This window comes from Pavona decussata, unplaced genomic scaffold (genome assembly GCF_977016875.1).
Source record: "Pavona decussata unplaced genomic scaffold, jaPavDecu1.1 SCAFFOLD_11, whole genome shotgun sequence".
In the NCBI taxonomy this organism is placed as follows: domain Eukaryota; kingdom Metazoa; phylum Cnidaria; class Anthozoa; order Scleractinia; family Agariciidae; genus Pavona; species Pavona decussata.
The window spans coordinates 2,835,890-2,856,223 of NW_028145434.1; the positions used below are offsets into that span (position 1 = coordinate 2,835,890).

The 20,334-nt window shown below is 37.9% G+C and overlaps 1 protein-coding gene across 2 annotated transcripts; it reads right to left on the reverse strand.

Moving 5' to 3' along the window:
- Positions 1-3: 3 nt before the first annotated feature.
- On the reverse strand, positions 4-20,198 carry LOC146488203 (uncharacterized). Of its 2 annotated transcripts, XM_085122032.1 has the most exons (19): positions 20,055-20,198; positions 17,785-17,844; positions 15,782-15,852; positions 15,484-15,613; positions 13,300-13,368; positions 12,864-12,973; positions 11,721-11,805; positions 11,340-11,411; positions 10,715-10,810; positions 8,017-8,103; positions 7,749-7,843; positions 6,806-6,925; positions 5,966-6,026; positions 5,095-5,205; positions 4,098-4,162; positions 3,028-3,099; positions 2,563-2,665; positions 742-808; positions 4-632 (listed from the first exon to the last, which is right to left on the reverse strand). In XM_085122032.1, exons 1-19 carry the CDS (start codon positions 20,196-20,198, stop codon positions 514-516), a joined length of 1,737 nt encoding a protein of 578 aa, XP_084978158.1. In that variant the 3' UTR covers positions 4-513. The 2 variants fall into 2 exon arrangements, with proteins under 2 accessions (XP_084978158.1, XP_084978166.1); XM_085122040.1 differs by lacking the exon at positions 20,055-20,198 and having other exon boundaries at positions 15,484-15,585.
- Between the last annotated feature and the right edge of the window lie 136 nt (positions 20,199-20,334).

The following is a 20,334-nucleotide window of genomic DNA, read 5'->3' on the forward strand; positions in this document are numbered from 1 at the left end:
AAATCGCAACGACATGCTCGTGTTTATTTTAAACAATCTTAGAATTACACACATAACAGGAAATTTTTGATGTAGCTAACAATGAAGTCACTCTAAACACGTATTTGTTTAAAGAGGGCGGAGAGGCTTGAGGTATGCAGTAGTCTAAAGGTTTGTGGCATTGTCCACCAATCTTTGGTAAGCCAATAAAATTAACTATATCAGACGTCCTTTTTTCCTGAGATGACTCGCGCGAAACGGAAGAACTAAGGAGATGAACTAGAGACTGCTCGCAGTGTAATTATCATCCCAACCATATAACTTGAAAATCATACGTTTGCCCCGCTCGGGGTTTGACCAGATGCCATTGATGCCGGAGCTTTTATTTTTCTTTGTACAAGCCAGTCAGTTTGAAGACGTTGTATTGCATCACAAGGTCAATGATTCTAGTCCCTTTCATCTTGAATTTTCTTTTTTGGTCAGCGAGGCATTCAGCAATAGGTACAAATTCATTTCCATTGCAATCATTATGGCTCAGTTACTATGCAGGGTGGTTTGTATAAACTCGTCCACAGCTTCTTCCAACGTATCTAAACCCATGGGACCAGCCGATAGGAAAACGTGGTGATAATCTTTAACATCAAACTTCTCCCCTGTAAGAAATCATACACAGATGATAAGCATTGGCGTTTTCATTTTCCCTGCACTGCAAATATTCCGTGAACATTAATCAAAAAGTGATCTTCTAATGTACAGACATACCAAGCTTCTGTTCTGCTTTCTTTCTAAGCTCTTTAATCTTGATTTCACCAACTTTGTACGCACAAGCCTGCAATACACATCCTTATGTAAGAAACAGTCACATTATGTGAGGAGGAAAAAGATAAAAATATAAGAGAGAACACGCTCAAGCCAACACATGTAGAGGGGGATACTGAGATGCAGAACTTCAACCCCAAAGGTAAACACAATAACAGCAGCACCACTAAGTGTGCTAACAGGTATCAATACCACCACCACCTGGAGTATATCACACCACATAGAGATGCAAGGTGCACATTTGATGTTTTTTGATGGTTTGTGAATGGAAGCACCTTGATAGACAGAAAGTGTACACAACAGACGGGTATGGGCAGACAACATAGAACGATTTGCTATTGCTAATCTAACATCACTCCCGATTGCGTGAGTAATTACTGCAGGTGACATCGATGATATCAGTTGCACAGAGCTCGAAGGAATCCAGGTGGAGGAACAACCTTAGTAACCACGCTGCTCTTACCCACTCCACCTCCTCTGGTAAACCAATATTCGCACAACTCAAAGAACATAATTGTGACTTATGCAATATTTCGTCTGCAAGATGACGGTATGGGCCATGTTTTACAAGCCCTACGTGCTTTAAAGCCATTGTGCCAATCCCATCACTTGGTTTAACCTACGTTCAAGTGACCTAACATCATTGTAGCATGACTGTAGCATGACACGACTACGTTATATCTAAAGACTGGATACTCGGCTTTTTCGTTTTTACATATGTACTTTGAATACGTATATTTCCTCCTTCAATTGATCCAAACGTTTTTTTTTTTCAGATATGGATCACCTCACAAATGACTTGCGAACCGAAATTAGCTCATGAAAACATGGAATGATGTAATATTTGTTATATTTAATGTTGTTCCGAAATGTTTGATAAGTAAATATTAAGCTTCTAGATTGGGTGCGTGAACATTTTTTACCTACTTGATTTTCATTCAAAGGCCCCCGCAAGTGTTTGTTGTTTATTTAAAGGTTATCGCAATGGTTTTGAAACATGAATTGAAATAAACCTGAAACAAGCTTTCTATATATAGTATAAAAAAATCGAATACTTTCCATCAATAGACAAGTAAATGGTCTCTCAAACTCTAAATTCTAAAAGAATGTTTTTTTTCCATCAGAGAGGCTACTAAAATCAACTAAGTGTGGAGCATTTCTTCTTGAGATTATCTCTTGACGATTTATAACAAAATTCGCCACACCTAGTGATTTAATGTTTTAATTTCACTTTCGTGGCAGTTTTCCCTCTAATAGTGGGCTAGTACAAGTTTGTTGCACACGCATGAAATACAGTGCACATTTTCTGTTCAAAAACAGTCTATCATAATGGTAGCAATGACAAGGTGCTGCAACTAAATACCATTTATTCATTGCCTATGATTTGTTGCGAAGGCGATGTAGATTTTTCCAGGGGAAGCTACGCTTGTCTGTTTTCACACACATACTTTATGGACAAGCACGTTTGAGGTAGGAAAATATTGCACATATCCGCATAGCCATACCAACTTTACATTTCTTAGCAATAATGCACTTCTCCCTTGAGTGGCTAAAGCTAGAATCAGGCTCAACCCAGGAGAGATCTGCCCATATTTACTTGAAATGGTTTAGTTGATAGTGGGAATAATACAGCTCATTAGGAGCCATCAGCTACAGCTGTATTTGGTGGAAGAACATGATGCTCCGGCCAAACTCATCATCGCTCGCTAACTAAAGAGGTATGAACAACATAGAAGATAAATAAAGTATTAAAAGAGTACACACCTGCCCTGGCCAGATTATGTATCGATCAATTTCTGTATTCACGTTGTGAAGAGACATAGCGGTATTTTCCATCATGAAGTCTACTGCTTTTTGTCGACTCCACCTAAAACATGAGCAAAATCACATGACGCAAATTACATTTCCAAAACCTCAAGTGTTGAAAATAATAATAATAAAAAACTACTAATGATTAAACTTCAATGTAGTTACTCCTTGGATTTTTGCCAGTTCTCTTCCAGAGAAGTTTATATAATTTTGGCACCGTAAGTAACAATCGCAATATCATTGTGCCTAAAATAAAGAATGGTGATACAAGCCGACGAATAATCAATGATTTTGTAATCATATACAAGTGTGCACCTCAGATCAGACACAAACATGCAGAAACAAATAGAAAGATAATTTAGGTTCGACAAAAAAGGAATACAGTGGCACTGTTCTCTCAAGTGCAGTCATTTCTCTCACCCTAAAGCATGCATCCCTGTGTCCACGACCAATCTGCATGCTCTCAAGATTTCTGTTGACAATCTACCAAACCTGAAAAAAAGCAAGCACAGTGCATACTTAAAATTCAGAAGTGTTCATGGTTATATTTCTATTTCAAGTAAGGAGCAGGTCTTGTTCAATGCTTCCAGTCACTTGTCTCTTTGGGCAAACTAAAGCCTCTGTCTGACGCTGTACCACTAAACATGCTTCTTCTGGAACTATTTACCACATATCACACGAAATAATGGGACACCACTGTCTGTCTGGAAATACATGTACAGCACAGCAACTGAAATGTTCAAGAAAGGCAAAACAAAAACAAAAACAAACGAGCGAAACAAACAAACAAACAAACAAAAGAAAGACAGGCTTCTGAAAAATTAGATGACATCCTCTCCGGCTTTCATCTACACTTTAGTTAAAGCATCTTTCATTTTTCTAAAGGCTCTAGGCTTCTCTCTCGATCATACATAAAACCTCTTGACAGGCTCAAAAGTGCACACTGGAAAAGGAAACACTCTATGCCCATACGGAAGCACTGTGACAGAAGGTGACCTTTGAGTGCACACGTGGCATTTAGTTACAGCGACGGGTTGAGAATTTCAATAAGCGCTTCAAAAGACTGTAAGGGAATAAAATAACGTAGACTTCGAACGTAAATAAAGTTATATTGCAATATTAATTCGATAAAACGAATAAAACGTATAAATTATTACTCATCTTTGAGGCATTCTTATTTGGCTTGGGGTTATTCCACCGTTATTCCCTTCATGTGTATCAAATGAATGTTGAAATATAACTTTATTTTACGTTCGGAATCTCAATATTTTATCCTTTTACAAAGTCTTAAAAGCGCTCTTTAAAATTCCAAACCGGACGCCTGTAGCTCAATATCTCGCTTGCAAGCAAAGGTTACCTTCCGACTTAGCAATTAACTGTTCCTGGTTCTCTAGCTATAGCTCTCGAAACGTGAGCTTGGGTTGCCTGTGACAGCACCTGTGCTTGTTACTCAGCCTCGGTTCTATATTAGAGAAGCAACAGCTGCTTACAAATCGTAGGGGTCTTTGTATAAGCCCATCTCCTCGCCAAGATATTCACAATACAAGCCCCAGCCCTGAAAGGCAAAGCAATGATTTAACTTGAATTGTATGAAAGAATAATAATTAAATGGAGCGTTTTTGTTGTTTTGGCAAATATACAGTACATCCCTATACTAGGCCGAGGTCAGGTTAGCCTTGCCATCTCTTTCATTCAATACGTTCATGTACGGTGCATTCTTAGGGATAAATAACAGCCAAACAGAACAAACCAAGGAATACACATGAAAATGCCTAAACCTCAGGTGAAGCATTTTCTTTTCGTTCTGCATTCCTCTGTTCCCGAACATTATTCTAACATTTTAATAATAAACCTAACTCTTTGAATAAACTGTAATAAACTGTAAAGGCAAACTACAAGGACCTTCCACCACTGATCAAAACGTTAATGGCACTTACACTGTAAGAGACCAAGACGACGTTGTACAACCACCACCAGATTTGAAAGTTGATGTGAGGTGGTCCTAGCTTTTGACTTGCAGAACGAAATCCCCTAGTGTAAACATTCATAGAAGACAACTGAAGCCATGTACTTACAGAAGATGGCGGTTTTTTTTTTTTTAGAATAAACAACAGTCCCAACTTAAGCATTTCAGGCTTTAAGTCTAAACAGAACTTTAGGATCAACACTACAGCTCAAAACTTGGGCACTCGTAATACATTGTAAGGGCTGAAGGTGCAGCTAAAGGATCTAATTTATGGAGGAAGAGATCTATAAAGACTCATAAAAAATATGTTCTTACTTCTGTCTGTAACTGTATTTTATTGCAGGGGTCATCGACTAGATTAGCCTTTGCTATTTGGATGATCTCAACTCGCTCTCTTTTGTGTTTTATTTTCCTTAGTTGAACTCTGTTTAGTTGCCTATGTAAATTCAACCTTTTATGTCATGTAAAACTGAGCTGAGTTAAATAAATCATCACCATCAGAGGCTAAGATATGTACTAACCTCCATGTAAGCAGTGTGCAAAGCAAAGCGAGCTGGTGCTTCATAGTATCTCCTGTCTTCCACATGGCGCCTGAATGATGGCTGCTCTGTCTGCTCCATAGCAAAGGCAGTCTGAAACAAATATGTCCAGTGGTCATTTTATCTTCCACGTTATAGCATGTGTAAAAGCAAAGCCATTTTTTATTACAATATAAAGGACTGGGACATGACCGGATATGGCTGTCTGTAGTCACATGCAAAGGGTCTTTCCTGTGAGGAATTCAAGAAGAAAATACTCAGTTGAAGTCAATGAAAAAACGTTCCAAGCCTTGGACGCGTTTTCTCTCCAACTCTAAGGGAAGTTCCAAACTCAAGACACCTATTGAATGAAGGCAGCTATAGGTAAAGTAGTGACGTCTGGGTCTCTATAGAAAATCTACGCTCTAAGCACATCCAACAATGCCCAAGAGTTCACTTACATGTTTTGCTCACTTTTGAGGGTTTTTGTCATACTCTGATGAAAATCTACTATAATTATCAAGAGGTTAAGACGTTAACTCGTTGAGAAATCGGTCATGTTATGACTATCAGGGTTAGTATCTACAGGCTACAAGCACTAAGTTTGCAAAGACCAAACATAATAACAATCCAATTTCAATCTGTTTCATGCTTTTAAAGCAGACCTTACTCCACATTGTCTATAAATACATAGCAGTGAGTCATTAAGCTACATGAACTTAACAAACGGGCTACCAAGTAACCAAGTATTCCGCGGATCTTAGCTGGCTGCTTCATGTTAAAGAAACTGAATTAAAGTACTGTTCCTGAGAAGCCATTCAATGCATTCAACTGGAAACAAACAGGTTCAAAAATAGCAGACACATAAACATACTTGTAAGTGATGTCCTGGTACTGCTTCATGAAGGGCAAGAGACACCATTTCATACTTTGGTCTAAAGAAACCAAATTCAAGTTGATGCAATAAATTAAATGTCGGTATACTAACATGTACATACTAAGAAGCATTTAGGAAGTTATAGCATTATGCAATTACCAAAGTAGAGGGGGGGGGGGGTGGGGGTGGAGTGAGAACAAGAAACTACAGATAAAACTGCCACTGTGAGCTAAACCACACCTAAAAGGAAATGACACTTTAGCGAAAGCTGCACAAGTAAGACCACTGCAAAACATACATCATAAGATATCCCTGCTAGAACTCCCAAGCCACCCCTGTGTGCTGTGTATTCACGAACACCCCACCCACCAGTATCGTCATTAGGCTAACTTTATGTCATTATATTTAGCTACACTATAGATTATATAATTATGATTGTCATATACCTAAACTTTCACTCAACAAAACGAGCACTGTGGTTGGTTGATTCTTGGTCACGTGCCCCTGATCAAATACAAATGTATCCCGACCAGGATACAATTCCGCAGTTGTTACCCTCTCAGTTGTTTGTTTGTTTGTGTTGCTGTGATTGTTGAAGGGAAAGTCTAAATATATAACAAAGCACTTAATGTATGGTCCCTGGGGAAACTAGTTAGTTTTGTTTTCCCTCGAGTCCTGATGATTCCCTCGATGATCAGGACTCTCGGGAAAACAAAACCAACTGTTTCCCTCGGGACCATACATTAAGTGTATAATATTACCCTACCGAAGGTGTCTCAAATATAGAGTAGTCTGTAACGAAGATAGACAACCGAAAATCACGGTAACAAAGTTTACCTTGTGTTGTGCTTGAAGGTGTTTACCATGAATACACCAGGCCTTGTACCATCTTCAGACGGGCCAAGATAATAAGCTGCAGGGGCAACTGGTGCTGAATCAGCTGGTGTTTCAACTATTCTGTACATCACAGAGATATTGCAGAGATAAGATATCAACCAGATTATTACCTGGGAAATACTTAACATGTTTGTTGAGTCATAAATTATATTAAAAAAATACGGAAACTATGTGCAAATTTTGTAAATGTAACAGACAAGTACATAATCATTGTGTCCGTGCAACTGTAAAAATTATCAACAGTTTGACTTCTTTCTAACATTTACCATAATCAATACTGCATTATTTTCAGTGCCAACTGATTTATAAAGTGGCTGGTTAAGATTTGATTAGTTCAAGAAATTGTTGAGCGATTTTTTTTTCCTATTAGCCAAGTGGAATTTAACCCAAGTTGAGTCAGTTTGATTTCTTATGCGACTGTTAAAGCTATGTCTAAACAAGTTATTCAAAACCATCCATATACTGCACACTTGCCATTACAACTTTAATTACCTCTTGAATTTCACTATTGCTGTTCTTGTTTTATCTTGATAGAGATTACTGATATTTCGGATTACTAGTTCAGATGCTCTACCACTGAGCTACGTACAGGAGACTCGTGGGAGCTAACGCCCTTAAACTTAAGTTAATGTTAATCTTGTTTGTGTTGTTGCAGATCAACCAAATTCCATAGTAGCTTTAGCCAATTATCGGCATCAAATTGCAATCTATTTAGAACATTATCTTTGCTACATTTACATGAATTGTTACTGTAATTACCCACTTCCTGTGAGGGGCTCTTAAGACATATATGTACATGTAATTACATGATACTTTTATGGCTCCGATTTAATGATATAATCAACCTTATGAGCTGGTGCATTGTTAAAATTAAGGCACCTACTCAAATTGTGCCTTAGGCATCTGCTTGAAGTAATCCTTCAGCTTCGGCTTGATAACATTTTCACATAAATCTTCATAACCATTCAAGAGTTCTTCCTGAAAAAAGGAGCAAAGAAAGAAACTATTAAATTCACCCTCCTAAAATACTTCTCAATTCTTTTCCTTTTTCTACATTACACTACAATAACATAGCTGATATACATACAGTGTATCTACTGTGAAACTCATCCAAACTAATGAACAAAGAGAAAAGACACGCAAGTCAATACCTTTGTGTCATAATAAAAACGTTTCTCAGTTCTCAGCATGTCCAAAAATTGTTTAAAGTTTCCTTCAAAACCAACTCCCTTGATTATCTACAACAAGAAAACACACATGTCGTACATGTAAATATTATTGTATTTTATTCCTATGTATTTTGAACAGAAACACCATTCCTATCGTACAGCAATTGCTATAGCCCAAGTTTGTGATAATAGTATCACTATTATTTTGTGTCTAAGCATGGTACTCAGCAATCCAAAGTCACTTCATAAATTTGGTATATCTGTCAAATAAAACATACGTGTACATGTATGCCACGGTTTTGGCCTTGATAAAGAGTTTCAAGTTTGATAGCCCATTACTTACTAACGAAAGCAATGTGCCTTGTTACTATCAGAATTAGCAGCCTTTGGGCTCGCTACTTTTGCGGGGTTGTTACTTTCGGTATATAAAAACGTTATATAAAGTTGTTGTGACCGAGCTCTTTTCGCGAAATTAAAGACGGAATTCGTAAAACAGTTGTTAAAATACATGAAATTCCATCTTTCAGTTTCATGTTGAGGCACTGATTTTACTGATAAAGAATAAATGGACATTTTTGTAATACTTTGTTGAATAACCGCTACCTTCCCTTGTTTAAAAGTGCATTAATTATCATGATTAAGGGACCGTATGTCACGTTCACTTGACCATTGATTGGAAAAATATATGTATCATTGAACATTGGTTTTAGACCTCTTATTGATCGACACTTTGCGTGCACACTTCCCACGGCCCAAGGACAAACCTTCCGCTTTACAATCAAGATGTGTGGTCTACAAAATTGGGTGTTCTGATTGCAATTTTGTGTACTATGGGCAAACGGACAGAGCCTTGGCAACAAGGATTAAAAGAACACAGAAGAGCAGTCTCTGTGTACAGCAACTCAAAGATAGCACAACACGCGAATCAGTTTGGCCATAGTACAGATTTTGACCACGCCAACATTGTCGACAAGGCGTGTGATTACCACAAGAGACTTTTCCTTGAGGCCTGGCATTCTCTGCGAGGCCGAAGTGCGGGCAATGAACGACGTTCCTGGAATTTATAGTTCACTCACGTGATTTGTTCTCTCGTGCGGTGATCGTTCGTCGTGATTGTAGCACGCGCAAACTGTGAACCATTAGATAAGCACAAAGGCCGAAGATTTTCGGCCAAAAGGTCTTGCTAAGTTTTTTGATAAATGTTTTGTTTTTAACGGTTTTTACAGAGTCATACACATTTTAGAAAACACAAGATGCCTATACTGGAATCTACGCGTGATGCTGTGACTGATTCATTTATTCCAACTATATGGTTCGCAGATTGATAACACTATCCTTGCTAATGGAACAGTTTGCGTCACGAAGATCGCGTTATGTTGTTTCCCTTGTGTTACGCGACTTAGGGTCTTACCGGAAGTTTCGGAAATTCCATTACGGAAGCGTAAGCTTCTCATTGACCTCTTTTCAGTCTCGCGTCGTGGTCTAAGACTGTCAAACAAAGCACGATTCCTTCGCCAGGAACTCTCCAATTTCCACCGTTTTAAATGTCGAATGCTGAAAATGGCACACTTGAGTCCACAACATGTTAACAATATGGCGTCACAAATTTAATCTGGTTTTAATGAATAAATCAAATGATGCTTTGACGTCACACAGGTAGGGGGTGAGTGGGTCCCCTCCCTCGCGATATACGCGACAAGACTGGATTTTGATTGGCCTGCTTTTGTTGAAGACAATCAGAACAATACATCCCGATTAGGAGAGGGGACAGTTTAATGAATAAATTAATGTGCAGATTTGTGGCTACCATGAAAAAAAAAAGATACGGCGCCCGTTTTTAGACACGGTAATTATGTCCATTCCTGACCTTTTTTTTTGAGGGGGGGGGGGGGTGGGGGTGGGCTCACTACTTTTGAGAGGGTCGCTACTTTCGGGATTTATTCGCAGCGACGTCTTGACGTTACTTTTGGATTTTTTATGGTGTATGTTCTGCATGATTCTTCAACAACTCCGCACCACTTTATAGCATTGACATAGACATCAAAGTACTATAGGTGGTTTTCACCTCACACATCGTCACGCAAGTGAAAAAATAAAATCCTCAACCATTCAATAGATAAATTCAAGAAATTGATATGTTGTAGAAGAGTGATACATAAACAACGTGTGAAAGCCACAGGGCTGTGCGATATCTCCTAATCAAGTTATTCGAGAAAATGTACCACGGAAAATTACAGAGTTTAGTATGGGACGCCATGTTGGTGCCCCGTCTGATGGGCACCAACATGGCGGCCGGAAACCAGCAAAAACATCTGGAGTTTACCTTGGCTATTTCAAAGCCTTTCTTCTCTCTGCTGAACTTTCACACATTGACATTAACGCTTCTATTACATGTTAGCTTATCAGACCTAAAAAAAACACGAGACGGATCGATGTTTTCATGTACGTGACATGTTTAGAGCAGCAATCTTTCTGTCATGCACTGCGCAAAAATCTAAAATTCAAACTGCTCTATTTTCAAAACAAAGAATGCTATCCCGCTGAAAACAAGCAAGCCGATGGAAATTTAGATTTTCTTATACGTGATGAAGATAAAAACCCAAAATTGTGTTTAGTTATGAATTTCAGTTTTTTATGACGTCATGTGAAAACCAAGAATTAATTATCTTAGTACACTTACCTCATCCATTCGAGACCTAATACGTTTGACCTCATTTTGTCCAAGCTCATGAACTTCTCGTGCTGTCATATCACATGCAATATGGAACTTCAGCACCTAAACAACAAATAAAGGCAAGCCAAAATCATCCTACAACCATAAATTTGCTGAAATTAAATTGACTACAGCTGTACACTGCAATTTGTGTTAAAGGGAAGGAAAAATTGGGTGTGTCTGAGAACGACGGATGGGAGGGGAGGAAAGGGGAGCTTATTACACTCATTGTGGAGATATTGTGTGGAGACCATGGTGTTTATAAAAGCTTTGGTGTTTAATGCAAAATGAGTTACCTTGCTATTATGTTATTACAAAAAAGGGAACAAACTGCTCTAGCCATTAGGTTTCTGTAACAACACTTTTACAACTGTCCTCGCTCTTAATACAGAAATAAACTTTTGAAGGGTCAATAAAAATATTGAAGGGGTTCCTGGAAAAAAAGTCCTTTTAGTAAGTGACTTCTGATAAATTGCTAGATTCTCCTTCCAAATTGCCTTGTATTCACTTCTGAAACAAACAGAGGAATTGTCTGATCTTTTATCAAAAGTCACAAAGGGCCTTTTTCCCTGCCTTCCTTCATAGGCTGTACCTGGTCATAAAATGCAGTACCATTTGGAAACTCTGTGCATGAAATGGACTGCCTTGTTTGAGGAAGATACTTCTGCAAAATGCAAAAACGTTCAAGCTGTGAGTGGACGTCACCAAGATAAATGGCTCAAGCCTCACAAGAAATACAAGTCATTTATGCTATTAACTGAAAATGGTTGCTAAAAATTTAATATTAAATATAAATATAATTATAATAACTTGATCAATACAAACATGTGGGATATTTTAAGAGATGTCCAAGGTTTGCAGTCACTTTCTGTACATGTAGATGTACGGCACACAATACTTTCTCTGGATTATATAATTATGCAGGTTACAGTATAAAAATAACAATCATCATCATCACTGCTTCGGCACTCACATGAAAATAATAGTCGTATATCTTTCTAAAAGACGGTTTCACTTTTTCTTCAATCAGTCTAACACCATGTTCTTTCAATGATGCCCTACATAAGCAAGGAATTAAACAGTGGTCAGTATAATTTAATTGCTGCACTGTCCAAACAAAAACAAATTCAACTTCATTGGGGCCCATGCAGTTGTTTGAAAGCCAATCTGAATGTTAACCCACAATAACTACTGAAAATTAACATTTAAGTTTTAAGCTAGTGGTACTCGTAGTCTACAGTACATGTAAGTCAAAACTGGGAGACAGAACCTTTTGAAGAATCTCTATTGATTAGTAATTAACCTTGCATCAAAGTTCATGTTTATGCTGGATTAACTTAATCCAGCTTTGAACAACTGGGCATAGCTCATTCAGTCATAATGATAATTATGCTTAGTCTTAATAATGTTACAGTATATATTATTTAGAATTTAATAACCGTTTTTTATTTCAATAATTTCATGACTCTATGACTAGATTTAAATTGCCTTAAAATATTGCTCATCATGAAGGTCCGAAACATTATTGTGCACAGTTCTCTTGTGCACGGGAGTAACCTGCATTGCCATATGAAATGAAGAGCACGTACAGTGTAAAAAGGCAGCCTTTGATATTAAATATTATTACTAAAAAGTCCTTTTTTAGTGACTTTCCATGTATTTGCAGGCAAAAATCACATCCTTTGCCAAGTTACAATGGCCGGCAGCTTGAATTTTCAATCCTTTCCTTGAAACATGATAATGTTGAATTCTCACTTTACTTGATCAATCTTTGTTAAGCTTTTGATAATAATTATTTCCTAGTTTAAAATGAATAGATTTAGAATTATGTTTATGGCAAACTGCAGAGATAACAACATGACCATCCTAATTGCTTGCTACTCACTGTTTTCAGTTTCTCAGCAAAATTAAGTAGTTCCTTGGAGGAGACACTTAATATATTCCTTCTGGTGCTCTAAGAACAACTTTCTTTTTTTAAAAAAAGTTGTTTGCCAAATATTTGAGCATTTTTTTTTTAACACAATACAGTGAAATCTCTGTGACAGTGCCTGCTTAAGGACATGACTGAACCTCAGTCATTATACACGTACAGTAATTTAAACAAGGAAATGGGTACCTTTCCTGCTCGGAAAATGTGTCTGGGAATTTTTTCAATGGAGTGAAAAGATGGTTGTCATCTGAAAATCCTACATTTACAACTTTCATAATTTGTTCTGGAACTTGACTCTGAAACATGAAACAATAATTACCACTAATAATTATGTATTGTTACTATATCACATTGTAAATAATAAGCATATAGTATTGTAAAGAGTGTAAAAAAAACACTGACTGTAATATGCCTTATAAAATCAGTTACAAAAAAAATAAAATATTATAATAAAAATTTACTAACATTAATTAAAATTGATTAATCAATGGTTGCTGGTTAAAATTTTCTCCACCATTGTGTTGTTGCCTGCTTTGAATACAGTTACTGTACAGTCCTGATTGAAGTTGCCTTTAATTTAACAGTCTAAAACCTGCATTAAAACATTATCATGAACACTTACAACAGTCAAATGAGGTGGTACATAGTGAGTTCTGACTCCTTCTTCCAGCAAAGCAATAAACTCAGAGGCCTGTTGTAAACAGTTTATTAGAGACCTTTAGATTCTAGTACGAGTACGAGTACGACTACGAGTTTCTCCAATAAACAAAGAGCGTGCGTGTGTGAACCAGTGTCATTTTGGCAGGAAAACGAGATAGCTGTCGTCATTTTACTACGAGTTTTTGTAAGAATCTCGTAGTGGCGAAAACGAGTCCTCGAAACGTAGGTGATCTCGTCTTTTTGGAAACACGAAAGGGCTTAACTATCATCATTCAAACCAACTGCGTCAAGTTCGTCGTTCGTAAAGAGTGAAATCAAACTCTCTGTGATATACCTGTTCTTAGTACTTCGCTAAAAACTCGAAATCAAATCTCGCAGTCGTACTCGTACTCGTACTAGAATCTAAAGGTCTCTATTATTAGGTGTTAGTTCATGCAAAACATTGATGACCAAATAAAATTAAATGCAAAAATTCTCCACTAAAGTGCAGTGACTACTCGATGCAAATCATGTACATGTACTTTCAATTGACATTACTAACCAATCACAGTAGTTTTGCATCAACCAGTGAATTGGTTCATGATCCTGCTGAGGGGCAGGTATAGTGCCTGGGGGGGAGGGAGGGGGTACACTACTATATAAACTTTATTGGAAGTACAGCCCCAAAGCAAATGGTTTTTGAGCCATTTTAGTGAGAAATAGAATGTACATTTTAACCATTGTGGTCTGGAAGTCTGAAAACAGGTATATGAATTTTACAAACACTGGGTACAGTGTACATGGATTGTAAGAATAATTCATGACCACCATAAAAGCTCGCTAAAGCACTAAGGGGGGGGGGGGGGAGGGGAGAGGAGGTATTTATAAATTTCCATGCCTGAAGAAGCACCAAGAATTATTGGCTGCATGTGTACCAAAAATATGCATTTTTTTCCTGGCATGCACAATACATTAAATATCTTATTCGATGGTTACATATAATACGTGCAGATATTTTGCAAGTTGCATAGCATTTTTCCGAGCCCCAAAGGGGCGAGGAAAAATACGTGCAATGAGCAAAATGTCCATGAGTATTATATGTAAAACCATTGAATGAGAGATTTTTGGCTTTTCTTTTCTAGAAAGTGTTGAAATACACCCGGTATTTTGTATCTGTCCATCAGTTTCAGTGCGTGTGTAAACCACACAGAAAGCCAGTGAAATGTCTCTGTCCATATTGAGGGTCCCCAATAGGGTTCTTCAATCCCGCCATCCCGACAAAATTTTCCCTCAATCCCGTAATCCTGACCGCTGTTTTAGCCCAATCCCGAAAAAAAGTGTTGACGGGCCTGCACGACTCCTGCAGTTTGCAAAAAGATTTGTCTTAAAGCCTTTATAGCTTATCTCTGCTTAATGAGATGCTAATCTTAATCATGAAGGGAAAAACTCAAATATACTGAATGGAGATTTTCTTTATGATCATTCTGAGCCGTTAGGAGAAGTTTTTCATGTGCCATTGGGTATGCTAGCTCTGTGGCATTTGTTTAGGTTCACCGGCTCCCAGATCTCGCTTCTTTAGAATAAAGTTTCCTGCATCCCGCTTTATTAAATCGTCACATCCCGCGTCCCACCCCTAATTCTAATCCCGAATATCGACGCTCAGTCTTTTTCGCTAAAGTCCTGAATCTCGACCTTTAAAAAAGCCAGATCCCGGATCCCGAAAAACCTATTGGGGACCCTCCATATTCGCTCTGTTGTAAACGGGTCAAACCAGGACACTATTAATAGTGAATAACGGTCTTATATTTTGCGCCTTCTCTTGACCTTATTTGTTGAAATGACACAATAGTGGGATAATAATTCTCCATACATGTACATGTGTCAAAACCAACTGCTGATTCCTTTTATTTCTATTAATCTGACCTTACAGTGTACATGTAAAACAACAGGTTTCAATTTCATTAGAAAAGGGAGTTAATAGAGAGGGAAGTATCATTTTTGAATAAGATCCTAACAGTCAACTTATTTGAGTCTGCATTTATTTATACAGTGTATGTCAATATTTCTTTGTCTGATGGTTTGTTTATTACCGGTAACTGAATTTTTTAAATGTTTTTAATGACACTGTCTTTACAGTTAGAACATGCTCAAAATATAGGAATGTTACCTGTGCCGGAAAAGCCTTTAGTCTGGAAAAGTACTTTTCATAGTCTTCCTTGGTTTCAAATTTCATCCATGAGATTAATCTTGGCAATTCAAGCTGAGGTCCCTCCAAATTGATCAAAGGAAACAGATAGCTAATAAAAATGAAATGCACATGTACATACATTGCATACACGGATTTAACAAGGACTGACCCCAAAATTATTTAACAACAGACAGCTGTAATGGACAAAGCTGTTTTGCAAATCACCTTTTGTGACATGACTATAATTGTATATTTTGGTATAAACTAAATAGCAAACCTCTTGTGTTTAGAACCCTCCAAAAATGTCTCAATGTCTCTTTGAAGAAGTTTCACATTCAGGACATCAGACTGAAAGATCAAAACACACACAAACTTCACCAACATTATTGTGTCATAATTAAAGAGCTTAGTACAGTACATAGTACCTTGAGGAAGGCAATTCCTACAACTACTCTTTTCAATGAATACCAGGTTCCACCAATGAAACATTATTGAGGTACTGAGCATAGAGAATAAAATCGAATTATCCTGTGGAGTGGAATTGCAAAATTGTAATGCAATGCAATGCAATGCAGTGTAATACATGTACTAACACTACATAACATTGTACTCAGACAAGCATTGTTTGGGTACCATGTCCACCAAACTTTACCCATGAAAAAGAGACCATTCACTTGCAAATTAATTATGTATACACGTACAGTGTAATTACATACAGTAAAGTTTATTTGTCTTGTGTAATCACTTTTAGTTAATGACTCAGGATGTCGAAACGGGGTTTCGACAAAACGCTGACCCCCGGGTCAGCTGACCCCCTAACTGACCCCCTCAAAAAATCTCAGGGAAAAACAAATAAATGTTAAATTAAAGTTATAAACCAATCTGAAATTTCCAAGATGACGAAATGCAACACAAATCATGAGGAACGGATACACCTGTTTCTCACCATAAACCAACGTTCCGATGCACCCAGTTCTCGTTGTGACCAAAATAGTTTGAAAGGGATTCATAATATCATTGTGAAGTTGACAACCATTCAAATAGCCAAAATCGCCGCTAGACAGAAGATTTTTGATTGCAATCAAAGAATCAAGCGTCTGTTCGAAAAAAAAAAATCCCAGTTCCACTAGGTAACTTTTAAAAAAAACTTCAGTAAGCTTCAAAAGCCGATGATCGAAACTGATGTTCGAAAGTCAATTTTCTGACAGGAGCGAATTGTTTTCATTTCTTAATTGTATTACAAGGAGGGCAGGCGAACTGTGGCAGTCGGACAAAAGTACAACAAGGTCAAACAATCTGTCGTTACGGAAAGGGGTTATAGACTCTAAACTGTAACACATGATTTCAGGAAAATGCGTCGGGTAATTTTGTGAGGTTTTTTGTTATAAGCCATTTCTAATACTACAAAGCAGTGATCCCTTAAACAAGCTAAAGATGACCAATGTAAGATTAGAACGGAAGCAAATTTAGGAAGAAATTTTGAAAAATAAATAAATCAATCAAAATAAACTACGCACCCGAGATCACCAGCGAGGGAATCCGTCAGCGCGGGAATAGCGAACCAGAGCGGGACCTAGAATCTACTTTCTGCTGTATTTTACCGTGGGAATTGTTTCCAGATGTAATTTCGTGACAACAGTCAACAGTCAAACGTTAAATTGAGTGGTAACTCACTCGACATTTGCGCTGTTTCATCTTGCAGGTTAACTTTATAACTTTAATTTAAGATTTTTTGTTTTTCACTGAGATTTTTTGAGGGGGTCAGTTAGGGGGTCAGTTGGGCGTCAGTAGGGGGTCAGCTGACCCGGGGGTCAGCGTTTTGTCGAAACCCGTCGAAACGCAATGCAGCCAATGCTACCAACAAGTCCTTTTTGGGTTTACTGTCCAGTCTGTTGACTGGTAGCTACCGCATGTACTGAACAATACTGAGTCCGACACTTGTTCATTTCTTTCCAGTTTCACATGAACAGTTTACATTTTTCATGATTACTTGAACATGAACATGTACACCTGTACATCTACATGTACGTCAATTAACAAATGGCTTAATTACTGTATATTTAATCATACAAACATCAGTTAATTGACCCATGGTTGTAGAAGTCTTAACCATGCACGTGTTGGGCAGCAAAGAATTATATTTTTGTACAGCCATGGATGGATCAGACGAGTTACAGCTCTACTTAAGGCGATGTATTTACAGAGAAACTGCTCTTGAAGTAAGACACTTAACCTGAGACAAGAAACTATCAGAAACAAACAGACTGTTGGTTTACATACCTTAGAAAGGTTTGATGAACTAACCCTGTGTAACTTCCTCAAGAACTCTTTACAATCCTCCTGAAGTTTCAAACAAACAACACAAAGTCAGTTTACATAATTACCTGGGAGTGAGTGGGCCAGTGCTTACAGTATAATTATATTGAACAGGAAAAACTGTGGCTCAAGATGTGGTTTAAGTCATTTATATACAATCATGCATTGGACTCTGGACTTCAAAACCCAACAAACGATTTGCGTGTTTTATTTGGCTAAATGTAATTTTGGTAAGGTTAAAGTCAATAGAATGCCAGTCGGAGGTCGCCTCTTGTCGTGGCTCAGGGGCGACCTTTGAGCTCTCTGCTGGGGGTGCCTCATGAACTTGCTTTGCATTTGCTTGCTTGCTGACCTGTGAGAAAGGTCATTTTGCTTGCTTTATTTTTCAGCCATTTTCCCCTCTCCACCCTCCCTTTGGTAAGTATTGGGTCTGGGTCTGGTAAGTATTCCACTTATAATTACAGACCGTAATGGAAAACAAGATGCCTATACTGGCATTAACGCGTGATGCTGTGGCTGATTCATTTATTCCAACTGTATGCTTCACAGATTGATAAAACTATCCTTGCTAATGGAATAGTTTGAGTCACGAAGATCGCGTTATGTTGTTTCCCTTGTGTTACACTACTTATGGTTGTACTGGAAATACCATTACCATAACCTAAGCGTATCAATGACCTCTTCTCAGTCTCATGGTGGCTCTACAACTCTCAAACGAAGCACAATTCCTTCGCCAGGAACTCTCCAATTTCCACTGTTTAAATGTCAAGTTATTCTTTCGATTTACCACTTCAAAATGGTTAATCTTCTGTTTGAAAATGGCACCCTTGAGTCCACAACATGTTAACAATTATATTAATGGCCGCCACAAATTTAATCCAGGTTTAATGAATAAATCAAATGATGCTTTGACGTCACACAGGTAGGGGTGAGTGGGTCCCTTCCCTCACATATACATGTACACGGTTTATCAGTAACAATATCCAAAAGAAAAGGTACAGTAATGGCTGATCAAAGATTTTCCAAATGAATAAATTATTATTTACAATCGAGTTTTCCTATCAATGAGTACAGGAAAATTTAATCACTTAATTGTCACTGTTCTGGTGGGATCTCATGTCTTATTAGTAAACCTGGATACACTCACTTTGGTTTCCAGCTCAGAGGATATCTGTCAGGATGTTATTTATCAATCAAAATTCAGATTGCGAAAAGCTAGCTGATACCGCATTTATTTGATTAACCACCCTGGGTGCTTTTTTTACAGTGCAACAAACTCAACCGAGCCACCCAACATTGATCAGCCAATCACAGGTCATGTTTACAACAAAGGAGTCTGGCTTTGGTTAGTTTGTAAGCCAATCAAAAACCAGAACATTTCTTTAAATTTCAAAGTGTCGGTTTTACATTTGTATCGTTGGCCTCGGTTGAGTTCATCGCACTGTAATTTTGGGCCCATAAGGGTGGGCAGTTATTCAAGGTGGGCATGCAGTTATTCGAGGGTGGACGCTTATTATTTTCCCTGCATTTTCAGCAAGCCGGCGAGACTATTAATTTTTAAGAGAATAACAAAACATTGAGGGACACAGTAAGTTTATTTCACTTCAACAAGACAAGACAAAGTGCAAGCTAACATGAACAAACCATAACTAACATAAAAGTTCATTTACTACCGTATCTAAAACCAATTTTGGAAAACAACCAATTGATGCCCCTCTTACTTCACACTGGGCTACTACAGAAAATTATGTTTTTTTGTGCTGGGAGGGGGTGAGAGTGGGCATACACTCATTAAGTTTTTGGGCTTTCAGGGTTGGACTGCTTACTTGAGGGTGGGTGCTTCTTTTGAGTTTTTGGACTTTCAGAGTCAGCACTTATTTGAGTTGATCCAGATGGAACATCCCGCTCTAAGCCAATCAGAGCACAGGGAGGGTCAAATAAAGCATACACATCCCAAACTGGGACACACCAATATTACAGGTGTATGTTAAAATTTTAATTTACCAATTGCAAAATGCATATTATCTAGATATATATATAGTGCGATTAAGTTAACACCTTAATTACAAAGCACCTAATCGGAATCCGTAAGTTTACGTTCCTTTAATTTGAATAATAAAAGTAGTTTAATTGAGGTCTTGTAATAGCTACGATCTCGAGCTCTGTTAAGTGTAGTATGGGTGTTTTTGCTGACAAAGCATCATGTGATGTTTAGAATAAATGAAATGTTTCACCTGTCTCCTGGCATACGCCTCCAAACTGTGACCATCCAAGTTGCTGTCGTAAGTGTGAACTCCAATCTGAGTGGCAAATTCTGGGCTCTCCCTCAATCGCCACTCCCAGAATGATCTCAAAATATCCTCCACCTCAGCTGACATGGTTGCATTAGCAGCAAATATAGAACGGGTAACGCTCTCAAAAAGTGCAAAGTACTAAGAAAGAAACCGACGAGGGAAGAGCGCGAAGAAATCGAAGGAGAGAATTGAATTCCCACGCGAAAAAAAAAATATCAGC